The sequence below is a fragment of the Bemisia tabaci genome, chromosome 3 (genome assembly GCF_918797505.1).
Source record: "Bemisia tabaci chromosome 3, PGI_BMITA_v3".
NCBI lineage: Eukaryota > Metazoa > Arthropoda > Insecta > Hemiptera > Aleyrodidae > Bemisia > Bemisia tabaci.
Window position 1 is genome coordinate 61561056 of NC_092795.1, and position 26110 is coordinate 61587165.

Consider the following 26110-nt stretch of genomic DNA (forward strand, 5'->3'; position numbering starts at 1 on the left):
CTCGGCTGTCTTGGCTCTCGGGACTTGGGATGGCGTACAGGCGAGGCGAGAATGATCGGCCATTAACATTTCCCCATTTGAAGCTGTGGGAAATAATTGATTACTAAAAAGTTCACCCTATTTATCGAGCCTTTTCCGTAGGTTCAAATGGTAGCTCTATCCATAAATCGCTGCACGCCACTGATATGGTAATTTTACGAAATAATCGATTTCGGGGAATCGATGTAATGTTATCGGTAAAAACTCGATTCGATGTCAAAACATATAAAACCCCGAGTTCGGCGCTAAAAACACAACTACTACTAAAACTAAACTTGAAATGAAGATCAGGTTCCACAGAATCTAGGCCTTGTGTGACGCACAAACGTAAAAAATTTCGATTTTTCATCAGTAATATCCATTTTTGGCTAATAAAGTCCATTCGTATTCGAAATCGACCTGGAAAAACAGTCCGATTTAATCGATTTTCGGCGCGAAAAATCGTTTAAAAATCGTCATCCCTAGAGACTTGTGCACTGTGTTTTAAGACGCCGGGATGACGATGAAAAATGTATCCTGGTGGTTTCCCAATGGTTTCCATACTCTCAACTCATTCCACATGGTGAGGAAAAGTAACCGAATTTAACATGGGCAATATAACACAAAGTAACTTTGAAGTTCGGTCAATATTTATTTGGTAATTTTTTCTTTAGGTTACATTTGCTAGATCTTAATGTTAAAATATTATATACAGGTTATGCCAAAAGTCACTGACCACCCCTGTAACTTATTATCCAATTGGAGAAAGAGGTTTGAAACTTTGGGAAAGATCCCTCGGTCTAAAGGTAGCAACTTTTGTCCCCCCAAAATTTAGTTGGGCGGCCCCCCGTAAGGGGGGCGGGGGCTAACATTTTTTTTCAATGGCAACCCTCCCATTGTGATACCTCATTCGAAAGATAATAAAAAAAAGAGGAAAAATTGTTGGCGCAAACCACAGAGTCAAAATGTCAATTTTGAACGAAATGCGGCCGGTTCAAAGTTCGAAATGGGCGGAAAATTTGGCAATCTCCTGTTGTTTAATGCGGATTGGCGTGAAACTCGGAATCTCAGGGTTATTTCGATGATGAGAAAAACATTCTGTCATTGGTTTTTCCCATAAAAGTCAGGTCCTTTACAAAATGGCGCGGTTAACATAGGCCGGCCTCGAGCGGGAAGTGGATATTTTAGGCTACATAATCGTTGAATTGAATGAAACTTAGTAACTGGGGGGATTTCGGCACGAGAAGGACGAATCTTTCATGTGGATATTTTGAAATTTTGACAAATTCCAAAATGGCAGCGGAAAAATTGCGGGAAATCAGTTTTACGCTCTTTACCGATGGATTAGCATGAAATTATATGATATTTCAAGAATCAAATGAAAGATACCTGTTTATCCATGCAAAACCGCCAGAAATCCGAATTTCATGCAAATCCATCGGTAAACAGCCGTAAAACTGATTTCCCGCAATTTTTCCGCTGCCATTTTGGAATTTGTAAAAATTTCAAATATCCAATGAAAGATTCGTCCTTCTCGTGCCGAAATACCCCCAGATACTAAGTTTCATGCAAATCCAACGATATGCAGCCTAAATATCCACTTCCCGCTCGAGGCCGCCATTTTGACCGTCGCCATTTTGAAAACGACTGACTCTTCTGGAAAACCAATGCCAGAATCGTTTTTCTCATCTCGAAAAACCCTGAGATTCCGAGTTTCACGCCAATCCGTCAATAAACAACGGAGATGCCAAATTTCCGCCATTTCGAACTTTGACCGGCCGCCATTTCGTCAAAAATGAACATTTTGACCTGTGGTTTGCGCCAAAAATTTTCTTTTTTTATTATCTTTCGAATAAGGTATCACAAAGGGGGGGTTGCCATTTGAAAAAAAAAAGTTAGCCCCCGCCCCCCTTAAGGGAGGCCGCCCCACAAAATTTTGGGGAGACCAAAAAGTTGCTACCTTAGACCGAGGAACATTCCCAAAGTTTCAAACTTCTATCTCAATTTGGAAAAAAGTTACAGGGGTGGTCAGTGACTTTTGGATAACCCTGTATAAATCAGGCGCAAGCAGTCCGGATTGAACCTAGATTGCCATGATGATAATTCAATGCTCCAGCCACTCGCTAGTGTGAATGGAGCGAGGCGCTCGCGTAAGCGCCTTCAGTTCTTGGCTAGGCAAAATTAACATCCGTCAAGTACGAATAGTTGTATCAAAGTGTTTGAACTAACGGCGCGGTGAAAGCGTATCTTTGCGTTATCGGGGAGTTGGACACAAAGTAACCTAACCGTGCGAATTATATTTTACGGTTCGTTTTTCTTCGGTTTACTTTGACAAAATATTTGGGTTGAATTTGCGTCAAGGATAATCGTTTGACCGTATAAAAAAGAATATCTGCAACATCATAAATCGGAAAAGTATATTTGTAGCTTCGCTTTTCTTTTTCATCGAGGTGTTGCTTTGTTTCAACTATTGTGTATCACCGGTTTGTGTTTCTCTAACTTCTCATGACTAGGGTGGTAACCTAGAATAAAATCGGTTACTCGCAACGCCAAAAATGGACTGTTTGCTCGTCCAGATCTTTCAAAATCACGTGTATTTGAATGGGCAATGCCGTTGTTTTTAGTCTGCTTTTCCTTGAATTTCAGTCAGTTCCTCAAAGTTTTATTGATTTTATCAGCATTTTGATGTTCTGACCATGGGATTTTTGAGGTTTCGGCGTAATATATCGGTAAATTTTTGAAAAATTTACTTCAGAAATTCCTCTTATACTTTGCTCATGGATGTGTTCTCGCGCGCTTCAAATCCCGCGACCAATCAAAAAATTGACTATCCAGCTCCAATGGTTTCCTATACGGCGGTCTCAGAATGAATTTCGTGGATAGTCAATTTTTTATCGATAAATTCCTTTCTCTGCGTAGGACGGGAATGTGAGCACCCGCTTTTATTCTACGGCCACATATCCTAACTTTAATATATTTGAGGGTATCAAAAGAATACTTGATTGAATTAGCGTTCCCTTTTACACACTTTTTAGGAAGAAACGAGAAAAAGTCGAAGACAATTTAGCAACCCTTGGCTGGGGAGCTCTTTGAGGGTTAGGTAAACATGGGCGAAAAGGCGTTCACGTTCCGAGTCCCAAGATAGAGCCCGGGTCAGCGGTCAGGGTAGGTAAGGGCGGGTACAGGTATCGGGCAACGAAACGGGAAGAAAGCAGATCCGATTGTTGTCAGCTCGTCGCGAAGCGGGATTTTCTCGCTGGGAGCTCGCGGAGAGGCGGGTGCGACCCAGCAACGACCATACTAAATTTGAACGCGATTAATTTCATTTCTAAAAGCAGGGGAAGCACCGGGGCACGCTTTAAAAACGAGCCTCCAACCGAATCAATAAAACGTTAATCATTCTGGCCCGGCTAATAAGTCACTCTGTCTCAGCGGCGTGGCGTGCTTTGCGATATATCGATTGATCTGCCATTTAAACCCATGAGGAAAGATCGGTAGACAGGGTGCTCGTTCCGAGCACCTCAATTATCGATTCTATACCACAGCTACAAATGGGAAAATTTCGACAATCGATCATTCGCGCCTCGTCGCTGCTCTGTTTGTGAGGAGCGGTGCTCGGTGCCCGATGAATTTGTAGAGACGTTGCCAGATTCCCTGAAGAAATTGTAAATTTGCAAGATACTGCCATGAAAAATTGTTGCGATTTCCCTTTTAATGGCAACCCCGCATGAGGCGCCACGGCCACGACTGCGTGAAATTGATTCGCTCTAGAGCTTCGTGGTGCCTTTCGCAGGTGGAGAAGTCAACATGAGCAAAGGAGCATGATAAAGGTTTCGATACCATAAAGCCTATTCCGCTGTGGTGAGTAAGAACGTGGTATGAACTTTCAGACGTTGCCAAATTTCCTTTGCTTAAAATGAGAGTTTTCAGGGAAATCTGTATACATCATTCATTTAATTTTTCAGAGAGTTCTATTCTCTGTCAGAGCTGAACTGTCTGAAAATTTTCTCTTGAAATTTTCACAACCCTCCTTTGAAAAAACATTTAATTTGAAGAAATTTGGCAACTCTCGAATGTTCTTACGGTGTTTTTACTTAGCACGGCAGCATAATGCGATGAAACAATTTGTGTGTGACTGAAACGTGTCGTCATGCGAATGGAGTATGTAGCAATGTCAAAGAAGTGCGTTCTTTTTAGAGCGATGCTGTGACAAAAATTATCATTATTCAATAAATATGTTTGCAAAATTCTAAAATTCAAATGTCGAATCAAACAATATCACCGTATAAATTGTATACATATTCATGAGCAGGATTTATTCAATTTTGAAAATTACATCAACCTCCCTCATAAGCTCATGCGAAAATACTTCCGCTTATCCCCATAAAAAGAGGAAATCTCTCCAGAAGTGAACAGAAACTCGAAAAAAAGGAAACACTTGTACTACAGATGGACTGTAGTCTGTACTTTCCACAGTTAAGAATCACGTGCACTGAGACAGGGAATACTGTAAAAGTCAGATTGTATTATTTAAAATTTTAATTGGTTCTTTGTCGCCATGTGGGGGCATTTTAACATCCTTAACTTTGAACGTATCAAATTTCATTCAGAAACCTTGATAGAGAGAGTATGGACATCTCGTTTGCTCCTCCTTTTGCCAGAGACCGTAGGACCCAAAGATGCTGGCGCTTTGTTTTGGCATTTGAGGATAGGAGGAGGGAGGGTGGGGGTCATCGACAACTTTTGACAGTGAGCACCAACCGCACTTACTGCCACCCGTTACTATTTCTAAGATGATTTTTTTCAAAAAAAGAACACGTTTAGCCATAAAACTGTGTAAATACATCGTTATACTGCATTTGAACAAAGTTCTCGTTGCGATATGCAAATTAAACTACATTTTGAGTCATTTTGTAGTTACATTTATTCACAACGTCCGCCATTTTTGGGTCCTAAGAGCTCCATGAAGCTTTAGGTGGAGGAGCCAATCAAAATTCGTAGCCACATGGCGATCTTTCTCTATCAAGATACTCTAGTTCCATTGAAATTTCTTGTTAAGTTCTCCAAGACGGTCAACTCGGAAAACGTGTGGATGTGTTATTTTACAAGCCTTCAAATCAGTGTTCCCATTTCCCGGAAGTAGTGTCCAATTTCGGAACTTCTGAATTTTTTTTCTCGGAACTTTTAAACTTTCCGAAATGTTCCGGATCTTTTGCATTTTCCAGAGCTTTCTCAGAGCTTTTGAAAAAATTTACAAAGAATCCCGGAACTTTTAAGGATCATGGAGTGGAAGAAATTGGAACAAAAAATTTCCGAATCCCGGGACTTAAGACGGACCTGGAATGGGAGCACTGCCTCTGATGGACTGCTCGGCAAGCGTGGGATCTAATGGTCGTCGCCTATTTTCTGACAAGTCGATCGCCTCCCCGCGAAAGGAGAGCATATTTAAGCACCCGCTAATCTAGGTTAGATTCCCTAATCGGCACGTCCAACGACAGGAGTTGCATAAAGCGACAAAAGATGACAGTCGAAGGTGTAGCCAAACACACGTGATGCGGTCGGTGATATTTTAACCCCATTCCTGGAGTTGGCTGCTCGAGGTTTTACGTGCTTGTCATGGCCCGACGCCCGATGCGGCGCGCGCGCGCGGCGCGCGGCGAGACGCCCGCTCATTCACAACGTCGTCCGCTGGCTCCGAATAGCGTCGGATCGGCGAGTATCGCGGGGATTAAAGCGCGGCGACTTGTCAACGTCGCGAGGAAAAATCGAAAATAGGTGTGGCCTAACGAGAGCTCCGAAGCCACCGACCCACGAAGCACTACACCTTGAATCAATGCATTTCTCCGCACATGCAACGGCTCCCGGCCGCGCTGTTTGATGTGGATGTTTGCTCCCATCGATTCATTCACTAAATTTCTTTAACGCTCGTCATTCATAAAATATCCTCATTCACGCTGCACACTTACGCGGATCATGGTGGAAAGGTCATCATCTTATCGCGTTTTCATATCGCCTCACTCCCACTACGCCTTCTATGGGTCGATTATTAACTCGTTATCGAATGAGTTTGATCGACAATTCCCCATCTTCACAATGCGATATGTCGATCGATGTCATTCAATAAAGATACAACAATCGATAGCAGGATTTCCAAAATAGTTCATCGATGCTTTTTCCGGAGCTCTCGATGCAATCTCGGGTTATCAATTAGTCATTTTCAGCACCTTATTTTCAACCTGTGGAGGCGGTTGGTATCGTGTTTGAAGGGATTATTTCAACGGTGTGAAGGCGTGACTTGTCACGTGAGCGTGAGAATGATAGGTCATGCCCTATCATTCTACGTGAAGACGCTGCGATTAAGTATGAAATACTCGGATCCCACGAAAAAATCGAAAGGAAACTTTTTCCTTTTCAATTATAGCACAACAAGTAGACTTCCAAATGATGAGAATCGCCCAGCGATGGTGGCTCGATTGCGCAGTTTCGAAATCTTCATTCATAAAATGATATTTTTATTATTTTTCAAAATACACAGTGGAAAACAGTCTGCAATCTGCATAGTCCTTGCTTGGAATTTTCACAGCCTTTTGGAAGAGAAAAGTCAGTGCCTATTATCAAAAATATTATTTTTTCTATTTTTTTTTCTTTAGGAAAGAAGAAAAAGGAAAGAGAAGTTCTTTGATTAAATCAAAGGAAACGGTCAATTTGCATGTTTCAAACCTTTCCGTGTCGTGCAATATTTTTAAATGAAGTATGAGAAGCAGGCGCTCAAAGAAGAGCTTTAAATCAAATATTGTGCACTGCGCATTGTTTTTACAAATAAGGTGTCGCTCGCAAGAGGAAGAAGCAACAGTGCCTGCCGTTAAAATTTGATGCATAGTTGCACATTTGTTCTGGCAATACTCTTAAATATTGACTAGGATGCCACAGAATCTAAAATCCTAATCTTAGCGACTGGCAACACAGGAGCTGAAGAAATCCGAGATAATTCTACACGCTGTGGATAAATATGATTTGTAGACGGATACTCGGTGATTTATCGACAATAACGCCAGCCTACGATCCGCCCCTTTCTCCGCGCACAAAAGTTAATTTTATATTCGTATTTCCGCCTGGATTTATTGGCGGCGGGAAAAGGTCCGATTGTGTCGAAAATCCAAGATCTCGCGCCATCTAAAGGGAAAATATTTACGAACATCCATCTTCCCGCTTGGATTTCCGCACCCCCCCCCCCTCCTTCTCCGCCCTCTCCACCCTTGTTATTAGGTTTGTTACCTCGAGGGAGCCCGAATATTTATCCCTTCGAGCAATGCGGTCTTGAAACGATAAGCAAAACCTAGGCATTGTAGGAACGTATTTTTTCGTGAAGCGTTGAGAATTTAGAAAAGTTTGAAGTTTTCAAGTCGTGAGTCTGGGGGCACAACTTATTATAACACCCTAGTCTTAAGTTTTAGTCTTAAGTCAACTATTATAAAAACATATGTAAAATTCCTGTATAAGGAGGATACGTTGATAAACTTAAAAAAAAAAAAAAGTCATGAGTGAATCTTGAAACCGCGATCCCCAGCGGGACAAGTGCGGACACTGTATTCGTCAAAAATTAACTATCGATGGCCAAATTGTGAAACCATGTATCTTTGTTTGCGACGTTTCAGACTTCCTGTCATTTTAGGGTTTCCTGGAAAATCTAGTGAACGCAATTCATCGAAAAATTCCTTAAGTTTACATCTACATTAGCAGGATATTCTGTGAAAATTTCAAACTTTAAAGTTGGCTCGATACTCCTCGAGAACATAAAATAGAAGAGGAAATTTTGCACCAAAACACCAAATATACGTGGCTTTGCCCTTCAGTGATCGATATTTGACCATAAAGGAACTAAAAAGCAACAGGGCGATTTAATTTTTTATTAGAGAGCGTTTGTGCGGGTTCCTTTGAAACCTTTAAGGAATTTGATTCGTACTATGCAGAAAATCCACTGAAATTTGCAAAAAAAATCCGCACTCATCTGTTTTCATGCAAAAATTCATATTGCCCAATTAAATTTGGCAATAGCTGATGTGGCTTGGTTCCTTTTTGCTTAATACGGTCCATATTTTACGTAAAGCATTTGCGTCCTTTTGTATTTTTTGTCCTCTGTGGTTATTTAAATTTTGGGGATTAGATGATTGGCAACATTAACGCTTAGTTATTTCGCTCGAGTCTTTTCGGTAGTACACGTATATTAAAGTAATGTGGCTTGCTAATCCCTCTTTCCAACACCCTTCCGGCCATCATTTCCCGCACACCAACATCCGCGTTACATTTTAAAGTTGGAATGGCTATTTACTCTGGGGAAGTTAACCCCGGCCATTTGAGATTATATAACTAATAGGATGTTCATATCTTCCGGGTTTTTTAGTCCACCGCCAGTGCTTCGGAGCGCTCTGGCTCGAGTAATTGCTATCGTTCTCGAGAACAAGATGCGTTTCTCGTGCCTCCGTCAACCCCAACCGAGCAAGTTATAAAGGCTCCCAAGCAAGTTGTGCTTAATAGCTGAAAATGACATTTTGAAACCGGATAATTACTTGAGAGCATAATATATTCTAACGAGCAGAGATAGATGACTGGGAACTTGGGAGTTTTGCTCCGAGTTCGTTGGGTTTTTCTTGTTTCCTGTGCAAGCTGTGCCTCCGGCGCCATCGTATCATGTGCTCATTTACCGCTCTCTGACTTGGAATTGTATCATATTGTGTCTCCTATTGCATTGATTCAACAAAAATAAATCTTAAAAATCTCATTATTTCTTAACCCGGGAGGTTTTCTTGATAATGCACCAATAGTGAGACCAGAAAAGTATCTACATCGCGGATTTTCCATTTTTTTTCTAAAATAAAAGCGAAGCACGAAACATTTAGATATAGTGGAATAATTAGGCAGGAATTATGCAAAATTTCGGGTATTAAGAACGGGTAGTTTACACTATCAAAGTAAAATGCACGAAGCAATTTGCAACATCGCAAACCGAGATCTCATTGATAAATTCTGATGACGTGTTCTTTGACAGTTTGACGATAACTGTCATTATCTTCCTCGTATATATGGATTACATTTTACAATAAGGAACTACTTTCTCTGGCTCTCCGATAAAAGCACGTATTTGCATAGGGAAACCGATGCATGTATGCTCTTTCTAAAGTGGGTCAGAAGTAGTGGTTCCTCGTTGCAAAATGTAATCCATGTATGGAAGCACATATATCACCAAACGAAAAAATGAAAAAAAGAGCACAATATTAAAATTCTTTCATGCAGTTATCCTACACCGAGACGAGTATACGCTATTCTTGGATCCAAACTAGTTCGCATATTTACGTAATATGAAAGCATCCGTAATGTTCCCTAGTTTAGCCCTAGTGGCATTGTTCACTTTAAATTGTTGTAACGTAATCTGTGCTCACTCATTTCAAATTCTATGGACATAAACTTAGCAGAAACATGACTCGGTTCTAAGAACGACTTTCGAACGCTGTCTCAGCTTTGAAACTTTCCACTTCCCACAAAGTTTTCATCACTTCAACTAAAAGCGAATCGTCAGCGGAGTGATAAAGCTCATTCTTAATTGAGAGCGTTCAAATGCTCGCCATGTTTGAGCATCGGACCTAATAAAACACTATTCAAGTTATCGTTATTATAGGGGCGAGTCTCTTATCGCAACTGGAAATTAGGTAGGACCTGAGTGCAAAAAGTGATGATGTCTTGAGGTATTTTTATCGCATCCTTTAAAACTCATCAGTCTTAAAACTCATTTCTTTTTCCTGTCCTGAAAAATGGTACAATGTTTAACCTTGACCCAAGAAATTCCACCTTTCACCCATCACTATTTTGCCACTTCGTAAAATTACGTCTCATCTGGGCATTTTTGTTTTTGGCTATAATACTGCTCCTGGACATTCTAGATATTTGGACATGTTTTAGATGAGGACTTTTTTAACTTTGGCATTTTTGTACTTCGGGCTTTTATTTTTGGACATTTTGTCCTATTACCGCGATTATATGTAGGTATGTTTCAGCTAGTGGGTAATGTTGAGCGTATACTTGCTGTAGCAAAATTTGGTGTATCAAGCTGAAAAATGATAAGAACACAAGGGACGTTTCTCTTTAATGTTTCAGGGGCTAAATAAACAATATATTTCACGCGTAAAGTTACCGAAGTATAATTGAACAGAATCGTACATTCGTTTATCCATGGGAATAAGATTCGAGTTGGGTTACGGGGAAGGCGCGATGATACAACTCTTCGTGCTCTCCGGAAAGCGTGAAGTATCACGATCGAATTGAAGGCGTTTTTATGGCTGCCGAGTCTTGGTGTTGGATATCCGTGCCTCTGAAGTGAATCGTATAAAAACCTGAATTGAGATTGAGAATTTATGACTTTGTACGATTAATTCCTGGCTTTTTATTAACGTATCTTGCAGAACGCATTGCGAATATCGACCAAGTGTCTAGAGTTCAGGGTCAGCACTTCATTTTCTTGAGTCAAGGTCGCAAAGTTGCTAATTACATTTAGAACTCCAAGTCGCAACGTTAACGAGAGTAAACTACTCATTCTGAACTCGATGCGCGTGAGTTTTTCACTTTGTTTATTTTCGGCTGGCAAGAAGCGCTGTGCAAAGAAGGAGCTCGCGAAAGCTTGTTTTTCGCAGCTTCGGGAGGTGGAAGGAAATGCAAACAAGGAAAAGACATGGAAAATCTGAAAAGGACAGACTTCGTGATTGCAACCTTTCGCTTTGCTCACCGACAACTCCTTCATTTGCCCGTAACTCCCACCGTGTATTTCCTTTGACCTAATTCCCGATTTCGCCACTTTGATACGTCAATAGTAGTTGCCGCACGCCACTGACATTTTGATTTTCTGAATCGGTAATCATTATGTGCAGGTAAACGAATTGGAAGACCTTTAAACTGTTGCGAAATAAAATGATTATTTAAAAACCGATTACTTCTAAAATATACTGCAATTAACAGCTGCCGCAACAATATGCTACCAGTTAAACAATATTCGCGAATGGAGGCTTGCTTATTGGGTGAAGGGTCTGTTGCGCCCAAAAGACACAATTTAGCCATTAGATACTCTAGCAGTAAAATCTTACAAAAATCACGACGGGTACATCATAAAAGTCTAAAATACCCTGTGGCATAGAATCCGCACTGTTTTTAGAAGGCTTTTTCTAATTTTCCGCGTCCACGAGCAGTTTTCTCAGCCACCGTCAAACATGTGAAGGCGTAAAAAAACATAAACTTGATAAAAAAACATTGTCTCATAATCTTTCTATAGCGCACTATTTAAATCCTAATCAAGCGATTGTTTTCCGCCTTTTATCTTTGCTCTGCAAAATAAAAGCTTCTCATCAATCGGAACCTTAGAGGGATTTTCAATCCTAGTTGTGTCTACCTCTACTCGAAACTGATTTCTTTGTTCGGACGCAAACTAATTTTCCTAATCTGCGATGATGGCACTCTTGACAAAACCGATTTGTCCAGGGCAGATTATTCTCTAAATCAGGTTTCTTGGAGAAAATGGCGACTAAAAATAAGCCGAGGTAAAAACATTTTAATGTATTTTGAAGCCATGAAAGGGGTGGCAACATAACTTGTTTCATCGATTTGCGAAACTAGTAATAATTGCACAAATAATAAAGGATAATTTTCTCATCTAGCCGCGTATCAATTTATTGATGTGTAGATTTTTTTCATTTTGTTTCCTATTGAAAACAGCAAACTTCCGTGTTCGTGGCTCTTTGCCGTCAGCATATAAGTCAAGAAAATTTAAAGGCAAGGAAATTCTTAGTCGGTCATTTTCTCTGAACAAGTTCTATATTATTGAAAGTATCAGAGAAATGTCTAAGGCTCTCGTCCATATCTGCTCCCATGGTTCTGGCATAAAGCTCTCTGTTGACGTGCTTATTTGCCAGAAAAAGAAAAATTCAATGAGACCGGAGAAGACGTAAGAGAGAGCACAGTTGCCTGAGAATTATTTCTTTGCAACGCGCTCACAATGGATGACTGAATCTACTAAACAAAGTATCTTCCCTGCTCTTGACATTTTGCCATCAAAAACTTCGCAAAGAACCTCAGCAGGTAATTTTTCATTTCACAACCTCTGAGAGTACAGCTTGGACGCATTAAATTTGACAACGAGGCGCGGAAGACTTTTCAAGACGCTACTTGGTGGCACAGGTCCAAGATCCGGGATCCTCTCACTGAACAAATCCATGTTTTATTGCATCTAGATTCAGGGAGTCCCTATTGTCATCCGGATGAGCACAGCCCTCTTTCCTCAGTTTCCCGCTTTGAAGTCTTACTTGGTGCGTGCGGCGCTTTTCTTCTGGGACGAGCTGTAAATAAAAGGATGACGGCCAAGTTACCTACATTTGCCATTACAGGCTGCCCCCAGGGAGCTCTGAATATTTTACGCACGCTCCACGGTGGCATAGCCTAGCCCTCACACCCTTGCCAGCTATGTTTATAATCTAAATAAATAAAATATTCAAATTACAAGACCTTAATCGTCATTTTATATACTTTAAATGTTTAACATGTGTTTTCTTAATTTGTGACTTTGGTCAATCCATAGGGTAAGAAAGAGAAAAATTGGACTAGCACAGATGAGGAAGATATAGTGAGATAGTACCATCTAACGTAGATGTTCGTTAGCATTTTTCGCACGAAGCACAGCCGTTACCAATCTACACGGACTATACTGCCGTGCTGAGGAAAAACGCCACACAGTGGAGCGAGTTAATGGAAGAGGTCGGACAAAATTTGGAAACTTTAAACCTTTATAACTCCATTTATACAAAACTTTGAGGTTCTGAAAGTAGTTCTATTGGTTTTTTTGTGAAATTTTCTTCCAGAATCACCCCTGAAAGTTTAAAATGTGACGAAGTAAACATAAAAATTTGCAGTTTTAGTAAACAATTTCATCTCCGACCTCTCTAACTGACTCGATCCACTGCGCGCCGTTTGGAAATTCAAGCGTCACCAAAGGGGGGTTTTGGGTGTCGAGCATCTTCCAGGGCAAAAGACTCGGGAAAGGACCCCTCAATACGAGATATTGTGATTTATTTAGGCCATGAATGAGTTTCACGCTAAAAAGCACAGACGCTAGTCATTTTTCTTGCGTTTTGGCCAATAATCGTTGCCAAATTCAGAAACATCTATAATGCCCCCGAAAAATGGGGGGGGGGGGGACCGTAGCTCTTCAGGGGGCAATTTTGGAAAAAATATTTCAAGAAACTGCCGGGTGAAACTGCCGGACCACGTACCTCAGTTTGCAACGTTGCTACTTCCTATTTTACTTAATTTTTTAAATGAAAAACCACTTAACGTTAATTCTTGAAAACTCCCTTGATTTTACTGCTCTCGGCGAAGTAAACTCTGTGAAAACTTCAAGGGATTATATTAATTTGTTCTCCTTTCGAAATAAAAAACGGGAGCGGAGATTTTAAATGCCGAAAACAAGATACTTGGTCCAAGAGATTCACCGTCAAAATGCCTTATTTTTATCCATAGAACACATTCCTGCAGCATTGTCGTCAGTGGCGATTCTTGAAGTGGACAACACTATTTTTCTTCCGTTTAAATGAATGTAAATCAATAGATTCTTGGTGAGGCACCTTGCCTCACCTAAAATCGATTTTCATAATGCCTCGTACTTCGTTAATGTCCATGCACAATGTTTCAAGGGGAAACTTGGCGACGCGCCGGTGGCTAAAATAATGAATGAGGGGGCAAAAACAGCGCAGCGTGAATTCATGACGGATTACCGTCATCTCAGAAGTGCTGGTCGCGGGAGGATGGGGTCTCGCCAGGAAGTTTCCGAACGTTTCATCTCGGGGTGCTTCGAATATTTGTTAGAAATATAAATGTCAAAACTCGGGCTCATCCCTCGCAGAGTTTTGTTTGGCGAGCGTGAGTTGAATCCAAGCAGTTTCACTCTTTGACCTGGCGCTAATGTCACCTTTCGTTCAAGCCTTAGATCCTCAATTGCAAACAAAATGCTCCGCAACACGATGTCTGAAACGCTCGCCAGGAAAGAGTTGACACATGTATTCCATTGATTCCTTTTGAGACATCTTCCAACTTCTGGCAGTTGTGCCTCATGGATCCTAATGATTGTACCCTAGAAAGGGCTAATTCGCGACTACATTCGGTCAATTTTTTGGATGGATGACAGTTCTGCCGTGGCAAAGAAGAACAGCGTATGGGTCATCAGGCGTTGTCATGTTTCCCTCGTTAAAAATGAATGGACTCGGAAAATTTTAAATGCTTTTTCCATATTTTTCAGACACTTTTTTATGCAAATCGATCTTAAATATCTGAAAATTTCAAGGAAAGGCATGCTCCAACTTTCCTTAAAAATACATTTCTTATCCAGAGAAATGTTGCAACTCTCGAATGTTCATACGGCATTCTTCCTGAGCATGGCAATGTTGTATCAGCATTAGATTTTGGACCAAGCAGAATCCAGTATCTAATATTCAACCAAATCCGGAAGCAAACGACCGAAATCAATATAGGTTCAAAAAAGCGCGCGGATTGGCCCATGCAACATGACTTACTCTGCGATATAAAATATCGTGCAAATTATAATACAAATGTACAAAAATATGTGCTTTTTTACATTATAGGTACCTCATCATCACCACCGCGGTTGTTGTTGCTCAGTTATTGGTTTCGTCGTACAGGAACACTGACGCAAGGAAATTTTCAAGAATTGATATTGAGTAGTTCTCCATTTAAAAAATATGATATGACAGGAAGTCTGCAACGTCACAAAGCGAGATACGGGGTCTAGTAGTTTCACCGTCAATATTCGTTGAGCTATGAGAATGAGATATGAGTTGGGTTACCAAGAAGGCGTGATGATACAACTATTCGCGCTCTCCGGAAAGCGTGAAGTATCACAATCAAAATGAAGGCGTTTGTAATATTGTCAAGTCTCGATGGTAGATGGTAGATAATAGGTATCCGTGAATTTGAAGTGAACTTGAATTGAGGTTCTGAATTAATGTGTTTCATATACCAGCGTCACATCCCAATCAAGCACAAATTAAAAGAGAAAATTTTCTTGGTATGCTACATCAGGAAAACATTTTTTCAAGTACAATTATTTATCCCCCACACGAAGGAAACGTTTCTTAACTGTCTGCAGAAACTTTCTGTTATTAATTTCTTTGTCGGATTTCTTCTTGAGATTCTCTCATGAGATCTTGAAGGTCATGATAATAATCCTATCGAGGCGACGTGAATTCTAGTTGTCTCAAAAATATATCCAATTTTGAAGTTATTAACATGGAGAAGTTTTTTCGTGCCAAGATATATTCTATATGATACAACAATAGGAACGATTAATCAGGCAAACATGTATGGACAAATTTCAGAAACATTTGTTCTTATTATCATCACTGCGAATTCTTCCTATTTTTGCTTGTAGAGAGGTAGTTTGGATGTATAATCGATCGGCCGATGATAGGACCAATTGGTCCCAAAGCGAGTTCATAGTTGACTATCTGTTACTCCCAACCAAAAAGCTTGATATTTTGCTAGGATGTGAGAAGTTTTTTTCCTCGAACAAAATTTAATACACGATGCTGGCAAAAACATATCATGTTACAGCTTTAATGAAGAATGCGCCCAACCTTTGTTTGCGGCAGTCTCTTGAAGATTCTCTGAACTTTAAAAGAACTGTGCCATAGAAATAATAAGGGGCAACTCAAGTGCGGTTTTTTTATTAAATACGTCAAAGTTTCTTCCTCGTCATCCAAAAGAAGGGGGGGAGGCTCATTTTGTTTCAGCATGAAAAAAAAAGACTCGAATTTTTAAGACGTAGCGACTATGTATAAAAGACGGATTAAGCTCGAATCTTGCTGAGGATATACAAAGAAGTAATGCTAGATAATTCCGAAGATAAGTTACTACTAGTAGAAAACTGTGAGAAAGCTAGATGAGTGCGGTGCTATCTAAAATATCTTTTGAGGAGAACATCTTTTTCTCTTTGAGTCTTTTTTTATACAATTTATTCGGCAACGTGGTTCTAAGAGAAAAATTATTACTCCTGGGGTTGTTATTAAAACGAATGGTTGTTCTGTGTAAGGGGCTGTCTTACGCGCTCTTAAATATCCATTATTCGTGCGGGACAGAGGGAACTTTTAAAATCCGTGCGCGAGTAATCAGCTTGTACATTATGAAGTCGGCACACCAGAAATAAGTACACGCGGATATGTACAACACATTGTCGACACGATGGAAAAAGGCTAGGTGGATTCACTTCCGTCCGGAACTAATTTTACATTTCCCCGCTGTAATGGATAAAACGCTACATCGACTATGCCCATATTTTTCTCAGTATACCTCACGGCACTCTAAATTGATTAGGGAAGACGTCATTATGAAGATTTCCCATGCATCTTATTCGATAGTGATTCGATGTATCGTTTGGTTCAAAACAATAGAACACATAGCCTCAAACCAAACTTTTAAGATTTTTGCCAGAAAAGCTGAAAATGAGAAATTTCGTAGCAATTCAACTGCTCTTGGCCAAAAGGACGTATTTCTGTCAAACGGAACTATGTGCATCAAACATGAACCCTGAGACCCATAAGAATATATGCTTAACAGGGCTCACATCATAATGCACATAGTTCCGTTTGGCAGAAATAAGTCCAATTAGTACTCAAACGAATCAAAAATCTATCACAAAAAACCCGTTTCGTCAGATTTCTCAATTGACTTTTGAGGCTATGTTTATGTTTTGAACCTATCGACATCGATACAATCTCACTCTTTTGATGTATAGAATACGATCTTTTGGAATGGACGTGAATTTTATCAAATTTGATCAAATCCACGTACGTTACATTCCAGACATGCTACAATTTTTCAAATATAATACATCGTTGTATTACATTATACATAGAATCATGAATAAGCCTGATTTTGGACTCGGGGAGGTTAGCTCAATTCATCCGAAGAATTTAACGGGGGGGGGGGGGGGGGGCATTGTGTGGCACTTTGCGTGGGCTGCGTTTCCCTCTGTCCTTAATGAATTCGTGACACCGTTTGACGTGGCGTTATTCTCGGAATTCTCGATTGGGTTGCAAGATTTCTGGCAGAACTTCCTTATTTCGTCTATGTTCGTGCGGGCGTCCCCTCGCAATCTTGCATCCCCGATTATCAAACGCTTGTTGTGTCACCTTTCCGAAGTGGGTTGCTCGACTGGATCGTGCCGCACCGTGTAGGAAACAGCTTGTTCCGTATTTCGGAGGGTGAAAATAATAACTTATGATGTAAAGAGGCTATAAACTCGTGAGTCTTGGATTCTTCGAGGATCTATCGGACCAAAGCTCGAGCTTTCTTATTCCATACTTTATTTTACGATTTTGTGGCTGTTTTCTTTAATACCTCTTCTTTCTCCTCGCACTAACTCTATCAGATAAGGCAAGGAATTTTTCAGATATACATCGACTGCCGCTTTTTAGGAAATATCTCCCCATCCTAGCTCCGACATAAATTGAAACGGAAATGCACTTTACTTGGGAGCGTGTACATATGTAACGTTGCTTTAAAAAGAAGAAAAAAAACTACAGTGCCTGAATCAAAAGCGGAAAGTTCTCTTTTTGGAAACCGAATTCCTCATTCCAATCTCATCGAGCGAATTATACTCCTATTGGTATCTTCCAGCCAATTATTGGAATCCGGAGCATATTTTATTCCAATTTTTCCGACAGTTGGTAGCTCAATATGCGAGCCATCATAACCTTACCTTGAAATTGGTTTTCGTTTCCGTTCGTTTATTTGTTTTTCAAACGCTACCCTAACTTTTTACACAAAATTTGAATCAAACTGTTGATGTCTCGGTCTCCCTTTCCGGTTATTATGACATGAAATGGTTAGAAAGTCACTTTATTGCAATATTGTGCGGAAAGTAAAGTCACGATGCTTTCATCTTTTTGCGTATCGATGGCCAAAGTGCAAAACAACGTATCCCCGTTTGCAACTTTGTGAACTTCCTGTCATTTTTTATTTTTTCTTAGGAAAACTAGTCACCGTAATTTCTTGAAAACTTCCTTGATTCTACCTCTTTATCAGTATAATGTTCTTTATGAATGTCAAGCCATGAACTTGGCTTGATATTCATGAGCCATAAGCTTGGCTCCTCAAAAAAATAAAGTAGGAGCGGAAATTTTTGAAACACCGCAAAGGAAGCACGCAATTTCGCATCTTGGCCGTCAAAACGCAGCAGAGATCTCCGTGAATCGAGGATGGCTGCATCCAGGCGTTAGCATCAACGTCACCTATCACCTGTCAGTCATTATGTCGACTCTTGATGTCTCCTTTTTTGAGGGTAAAAAAGGGACATTTCTCAAACCCTTAAACGCCGAATCAATATCGAAGAGCCTGTCCTCCCCATTCTCGCGAGAGGTATCCGATGTTAACGACCCTGATTTTCGTTCGTTAGCTTTTTTGAGACTCGGCGAACACTGGACCGAGTCAATAGGAGAGCTCGGACAGAATTTGGAGACTTTAAACGCGTATAACTCCATTCATGCAAAATTTTGACGTTCTGAAAGTGGTCTCATTGGTTTCCTCGTGAAATTTTCTTCTAGTAGCATCCCTTGAAGTTGAAAATATGACGAACTCCAAATCAAAATTTGTAGTTTTAGTCAAAAATTTCATGTGCGACCTCTCCAATTGACTCGATCCACTGTGCGGCGAGGCACCGAGCGATCACGAGCGATTGCTCAAGGACGCGCGTGAGTTGCGAGACGGCAAGAGTCTTGAGCAACGGGTTCGATAATCTCTTAGTTTGGCGTAATCGAAATGGGAAGCGAGTGCGGGAGAGGGGGGGGGGGGTAACACAGAGGAGAGGGGTGGCGGGCTTGAGCCCAAATGTAAATACAAGTTGTCGCAACAGAAAAAGCTGCAGAATGCTGGCGAATTCTCCATTTTCAGAGTCAACACAATTTACATCGACAAATGACTTTGCTGAACCCCCTCCCCCTCCGGTGCGAACCCACTCTCTTTAAGCACCCCCTCTCTCCCACCCTTGCTTTATTCCTCCTCCTTTGATGCGACTGTTTCAAAGTTACCGTTCAGTACCCGCCCATAGACGGATGATAATCGAACTTTCCGCTATTGGTCGCTATACAGCGCGCCTTATGCATGGCGCGCTGTATAGACCGTATTAGATAGTGGTACGATGTATCGTTTGATTCAAAACAATAGCAGATACCCTCAAACAAAAAATTTAGGAATTTATGTTGGGAAAGCTAAAAACGAGAAAATGTCTATAGCAACTTCACTTTTCATTGCCCTTTTGTAGTCATAAAAATAAAAAATCTACCACAGTAGACCACTTTTTCTTTGACACTTTTAAAGGTATAGTTTGCGTTACTTTTTCAAGGCCAATTTATCTGGCTCGCTCAGAATTAGATCAATGAATGAAATTATAATGAGTTAACAAGAAGCAGGAAAATTTCTACAATCCTTCGATCCTAGGATTGCAGGATTTCAGGCTTGCAGGGTAAACTACTCGGACATTGTGCACACCGCGGACGGTACGTCAAAAGCGAGAGATACACCTGTGAGCAGAACGCGTGTAGTTAGAAGTGAAACACCAATAGGCAACGAGGATTTTGAAATCCTAACCCTAGATTAACTTCTAAGTGTGATAATAACGTATTTTATGGATAAATTCAAAATTTCCGCTCATGGAAGAGAGAATAATTTACTTGGGTTAAATTGCACGCTAAACGTCACTATGATGGTCTCAGCAATATGAAAATATGACAACCTCAGTCTTGACGCTTTGGCTCAGCAATAGGAAACTGTACACACTTTGAACAAGACAGGGCGGGAAAGAAACAATGCTCGATTTAGTAGTCTGCTAAAGCCGTTTGATAATAGATATATATGTTTTTTTTTGTGACCGGGCAGTTCAAATTTCCCGTAACCAATGTACGATAAAAACGAATATCTTAGCTAGGAGTTTATTTCCGTAGTTTTCGTCGTGCGAATCGTGTGCTACGTAAAATTCTGAAGAAGAATCATATATCAGCGAGTGTTTAAGTTCGTACTTTGTTTAATGGTCCATATAATCTAAAAAAGCGAACATAGAGAACTTTCCTAATCTTTTCTCAGAAGAATTATTCGGGAGAAATAATGCAACGTTGGAATGCTCATACGGCGTCGAAACAAAAAATGGGACTATTAAGCCTGATTATTCAATGCCGCGATTATTTTAACACAGCCCGGCCGGCGTTAAACGCATATTAGCGCCTGCAAGACTGTATGAATTCTTCACGCATTGCGCCAAACAGTGCGGTCAGCTGAAAACGCATATTAGCGCCTACAAGACTGCATGGATACTTCTCGCATTGCGCCAAACGCAGTGCAGATAGTCGGTTGGCATGAAACGCATTTTAGCGCCATTCATTTTTGATTCTCTGGTCCGGTTTTACATAATTAAAGGAAAATATGTGTCCCGGTTGTAACGATCCAAACATCGGATTATATTTAATTTAGTTTTGGTTATGCGTGTACATAAAAAGAAAATAGAAGAAACGAAAATATTGCGTCGAAATTTTTGATGATTTTATTTGAGATCATTTAGGAAAATTTGCGGGAAACTTTTCAGAAAAACTGTGTGTAGCTTTTTAAAAACATTGATTAAACATCAAACATAAAAGTGTTGCATAACGTCGCAATCAGAGATAAACACTCTTTTTTTCGCGTGCACCCGTCGGCTTTTGAATCCATTCATCTCTTAAATAACTTGAACATGGTTACTCTACGATTTTTTACGTGTAGTTTTTTTGTCCAATGAGTGTCACTGTGTACAGTTCCATTGCTGCAGTTTCACATGAAATGTCAAAAGTGCACTCTTTAGAATTTTAAAAATGATGTATCAAGAAATCAAATTCTATGCTGTAGCATTTCATTTCTTTCAATTGGACCTACTTCTACCAAACAGACCTGTGTGGAGGTGAGAAATATGGGGTGTGCTCTAGAAAGCTGCATAAGAAGCAATGTAAAGAGGGCGTGATTCCTTTTGAAGAATGGAAATAGCGGGATATTACATTCTATCAAACAGACCTATTTGCCACTGAATGCGAGATTCATGAGCCGCGAGCATGGCAAGAGAGCGTTATGGACAGGGCTCATGAGTTAAAGACAAGCGGAAGCGGGGCGATGGCGGTCCCATCTCCGTTGACGTCACTGGCGCTTTATTATTCTCATTCACTCTTACGGCCAAGAACTAATGAGCACACCCCATATTTCTCACCTCCACATAGGTCTGTTTGGTAGAAATACGTCCAATTGAAAAGTAAGAAGAATTGTCTTGGAAGTAAATTAAATTATTATAATCACTGATTTTTGCTTGATAGAAGAAGAGGATCTGACGGAGATATGTGTTGATTTGTTGCAGAAACACGGTGCTCGGATGAAGTGCGCGGCGTGCAAGATCGTGGCGCATGCCAACTGCATAAACATCCTCATGGATCGGGTCCACTTCACGTGCAAGCCGACTTTCCGCGATGTGGGCGTGCGGCAGTACCGCGAGCAGACCTGCATCCACCACCACTGGGTCCACCGCCGCTCCCAGAAGGGCAAATGCAAGCAATGTGGAAAGGTAACTTACAATTGTCTCTTTTTCATTTCCATTTCATAGGAATTTTTTCATTTTTTTAATTTTTTCCCCCGCAATTCGCCAAGGAGGCGCAGTTTCGCATTCACCCAAAAAATGTCCCAAATTTCCCGTCGGAGCTGCTAAAGTTCGTTAAAGTATTTGGTAACTCCTAAAATGACCCGGTAGGGCACAAATGTGTAAAAATTTTGAAATCTCGAAAGGAGAAAAAACGTCATGATTCTAACGCCATAATTTCTTGTCAAAAGGACTACAAAACAGGGTAAGAATCTGAATTCTGACAAAATTCTGAATGAAAAATTTGCAAAGTCACAGCCATTCCGCCAATGATAGCCCTGAAGAGGAGGATCAGTACTTCGTGAAAATATTTTATTTCGGCCCGTCAGAATTGAAAAAACATGAACAGAGTATCTAGTTATAGTACTCGGATAATAAATTTGAAAATAGTACTTTTTTAGAACTCAAATGTGGAATCCTTCCTCCACAACTAAATTCGGGAGGGGGGGGGGGGTTCCATTTAAGATTTTTAGCCCTAGTTTACGCGGCAAGTGGGAGTGACTGCTGACCATACCCTTAATTACTATGCCTTGGACGGCAAGGTTTTTTTACAAAAAAAAATCTATCAGTCTTCAAACGCAAAAATCTCCAGAATACATGGCGCATTCCTCAGCGCTTTTACCGTGCACCAGTCTTTATCATCCTCATCTGCCGCACAAATATGTTTTCTTCCTTGTGCCTCGAGCGAGGTGACGAAACATTTAATGACTCATGAAATTACTCCATGCTTTCAGGAGTAATTTTTCAATAAGTTGAGCATTCGCTGCGCGGTGCGGAAGGCGCCAAACGGGTTATACCCACGGCGGCTGTAAAACCCTTTCGACGCATAATAAAAAGGATGGAACCTTTCAGCCATTTCGTCGAGATGGATGGGGTTAGGGTTAGGCGGCAGCTGAAGCATTAAAAATAAGACCACAGTGCTCCATATTTTAGACGCAAATTTGTTGAGTGACATTAAAACGCGGATGCCTTGTATCATGTTTTCGAGAACGCAAGCCCCCCTCCGCCCCATCCTCAAATGACAGTAATTTTTACCCCGCTCTTTTTGCAAGCAGACCCTTATATTTTATAGCCTACCTCTTCCCGGGGTTTCGTGTTTCTCCGAACTCGTGAGCATACTTGAACCTCTTTAAAAATTTCCCTCTCCATATTTATCCTCCTTGGATAACTTGAAGTGATGCCGCTGACTGCACGAGTTTTTCCGGAGCTTAAGAAAAAAGACAGCCGAGAGCTTCCTTTAAGGGTTCATAATGGTTACAGTATTTCATGGAAAAATCACTCTGCTCAATCCCTGCGATCATCGAATATCTCCAATTTTTCTCCAATCTTTATCGTTTTAAAAGACAGTCTTCTTTCTTGTATTTTTGCGTTTTCTCCGATTTCGAAAGACGACTTATTTTGCAAAATCCCAAATCGTCCCGATTTCCTAGTCTAAAAATTGATGGGGCTAAGCATCAATGAAATTTCAAGATAATATTAATAAACTTGTGACTGTTTTAGTAAGTTCCTCCGTTTCATTATTTTCGTTTTCTTGGTTTATTTTTGGTGTTTCCATTTCCCGTTATTGCGTCGTATTTTGTCGTTCTTCAGACAAAATTTCCACTCGTAATTTTATTTTTTTTATCAGGAAACTATTGGGCGTTTTTAACTAAAAATTTCCCTGATTTTCCTTCTTGTTACCCGCAAAAATAGACCAAACTTTGAACAGAAATTGCCTAATTATATAATTCTCTCAAAAATGACCTTGATTGGGTCAGTTTTGCAACCTTGAAATGAGGCTCCGTTTTTTTCGTCCGGAAAACTGCAATTCATCACAGATCACTAATATTTACTCAGAATATAAGCCAGTAAACCAAGAGAAAAAAATATATTAATGGCGAATCTACCAGACCACGTATCTCGGTTTCCAACGTTGCAGATTTCCTGTCTTACTCAATGTTTTAAATGGAACATACTTAACGTCAGTTCTTGAAAACTTCCGCGATATTTCCACTTCGTGTAGAGGCGAAAACTGTGTGAAAATTTCAAGGAATAATATTAATTTGATGTCTTTCGAAAAAATAAAATGTGAGTGGAGATTTTAAACACCGCAAAGAAGATACGTGGTATCGTAGTTTCACCATCAATGTGAGATAAACTCAGGGAACACATAACCTCTTATAGCCGTGCTTTTGTATAACAGACTACAGAAAAATGCTGCAAAGGCTGGACATATATCACATTATGCGCGAGAAATAAAGTCATGGGTAATGAAATTACTGGACGCAATTTTTTCAACCCTTCCTCACCTCCTTTGAACCCTGAGCAAAAAGCTGAGCTATTAAATATTCATCACTCTTTTGAACTCGGTCCAAACTCCAAAGTTGGAATAATGTGCCATACCGAACACTCGCCGAAACGTGCCATCTTAATGAATGAATGAACTAACATAATTATTTCGACGAGCATAACTTTATCCAAAAGTCACGAGCGTATTATTAATTTCTAGTGAAATATCGCTTTTAATAAAACGCGTTGAGAAAACCATTAATTCCAGAACCTAAGAGTTTCATATCTCCATGTTCGCACATCCTATTGACGGCAATGGATGCACTATCTTGCGGCAACCCTTCTAAGTATGAATTATGAGAATGAAAAGTTTGATTATGTCGTTCGTATGTTCGATGTTCAATGACGACTGAAATAATTTCTCGGTTAGTTTGATTTGTTCGATTCGTATAATAAAACTTCTTTTTCACTTCGGTTAAAATTTTTGTTGTACGTCACACCGAAATTTTGATCCGACAGATTTTTAGGCTCCGGTGATATTGAACGTGTAAGTGTTCATAAAGCAACGTTTAAGAATCATTGGGTTTTCGATATCACCCGATCCATATAATATGTCAAATAAAAAGTTTGGTAAAAACCGGCAAACTTTCAACATAGATGAATAAAAAACGTTTTATTCACATGCAAGCACTTTTCATCAGCTCAGCAAACTTCTGTAGTTGATATATTCTTTTTTTCAAAATGCATTTGCATTTGATAATGAGTTTATGACATTCCAAGATAATCAATAATCAAGAAAGAAATAATAGTAAGAAATGATCTGACCACAGTGATACATTATAGAATCGCCACGTATATTTTACTCTTGCACACTCTAGAAGACGATTATTGTATAGAATATGCGAGGTTTTTTCCAAAGAGAATCTTGCTTTCATCTCCCTGGTAAAAATTGGCGATAGGAGCTGCGTTTCAAAATACCATAGGAGTTCTTATAGCCGACTGAAGAAGGCGATAGAAAATCATATAGCTGGCTTTAGACAGTGGAAAAAATCATACGGCCGGGCTCCACGAAGCGATAAAAAATTAAACAGCCGGGTTATAGTTCCTGTCGCCGGGCTTTACACTTTATCGCCTGGCTGTTGCTTTTTCGCCATCGGCTATAAAAGGCTATAAGAAATTGTGTAGAAATTCACTTTGTAAAACCGCAAGTTTGTACGGAATCACCATGATATTTACAAAACGCACATTATATTTTATTTTACTACTTATTTGTTTTCATCAATTAAATTGAGAATAATCCATACAAAGTGTGCAAACATTTCAAAGTCATGAGTTGAACAACGCTGACTCCACGAGAAATATTAGAGCCTAAGACAAAGCGGAGCGGCGGCGCACTGGCGCCTACAAACCTAACAGGGATACTTCACGCATTGCGCAATGCGTGAAGTATCCCTGTTAGGTTTGTAGGCGCCAATGCGCGTTTCGCGATGGCTGCCCGCCGCGCCGCAGCGCACCACGGCGCATGAAGCAACTATTTCACACCAGAGGTATTGCACAGTATCATACGAAATTGAAGGCGCTCCAACATATTAGGAATGGCAGGCATCCTTCAAAAGTACGGAGCTTTCCTCGCAAAATAAATCAAGATACTACGGCCCAAAAAGAGAGCGGTAGTCCAAAAACTCACTAAGTCCTAGCATCCGTAATTAGTAACGTTTAGCATACACTTTATCGTCAGGCTGTTGCTTAGTCGCCATCGGCTATAAAAGGCTATGAGAAATTGTGTTGCCGGCTATAGAAGCTATTGGAAAACTTACAGTCGGCTGTAGGTCTATAGTATCTTGGAACACTGATTCTACTATCAATTTTTACCAGGGTTATCAGTATTTTGCCACGTTTTTGGTCTTGAGTGATTCTTTAGACTCATACGCAGGAGCCTTTGTCCTTTTTTGGCTAAAAATACAATATCTGCCGATATTTTTGGCTTGATCGTTGCGATGTATCGCACACCAGTTCGACCACGCCAGTTCCGATACGCATCAGCTTAACTAGTATATATTAATATGAGTCTTCTTTCAC

The 26110-nt window shown here is 40.3% G+C and overlaps 1 protein-coding gene across 8 annotated transcripts in view; it reads left to right on the forward strand.

The window, feature by feature from the left end:
* LOC109034475 (retinal degeneration A) overlaps positions 1–26110 on the forward strand; it is a 237719-nt gene that overhangs the window by 117886 nt on the left and 93723 nt on the right. For all 8 annotated transcript variants that reach the window (XM_072298976.1, XM_072298977.1, XM_072298979.1 and 5 more), the window contains exon 5: positions 21488–21691. In XM_072298976.1, coding sequence (XP_072155077.1) covers positions 21488–21691 — 204 coding nt within the window. The remainder of the gene's footprint in view (positions 1–21487; positions 21692–26110) is intronic.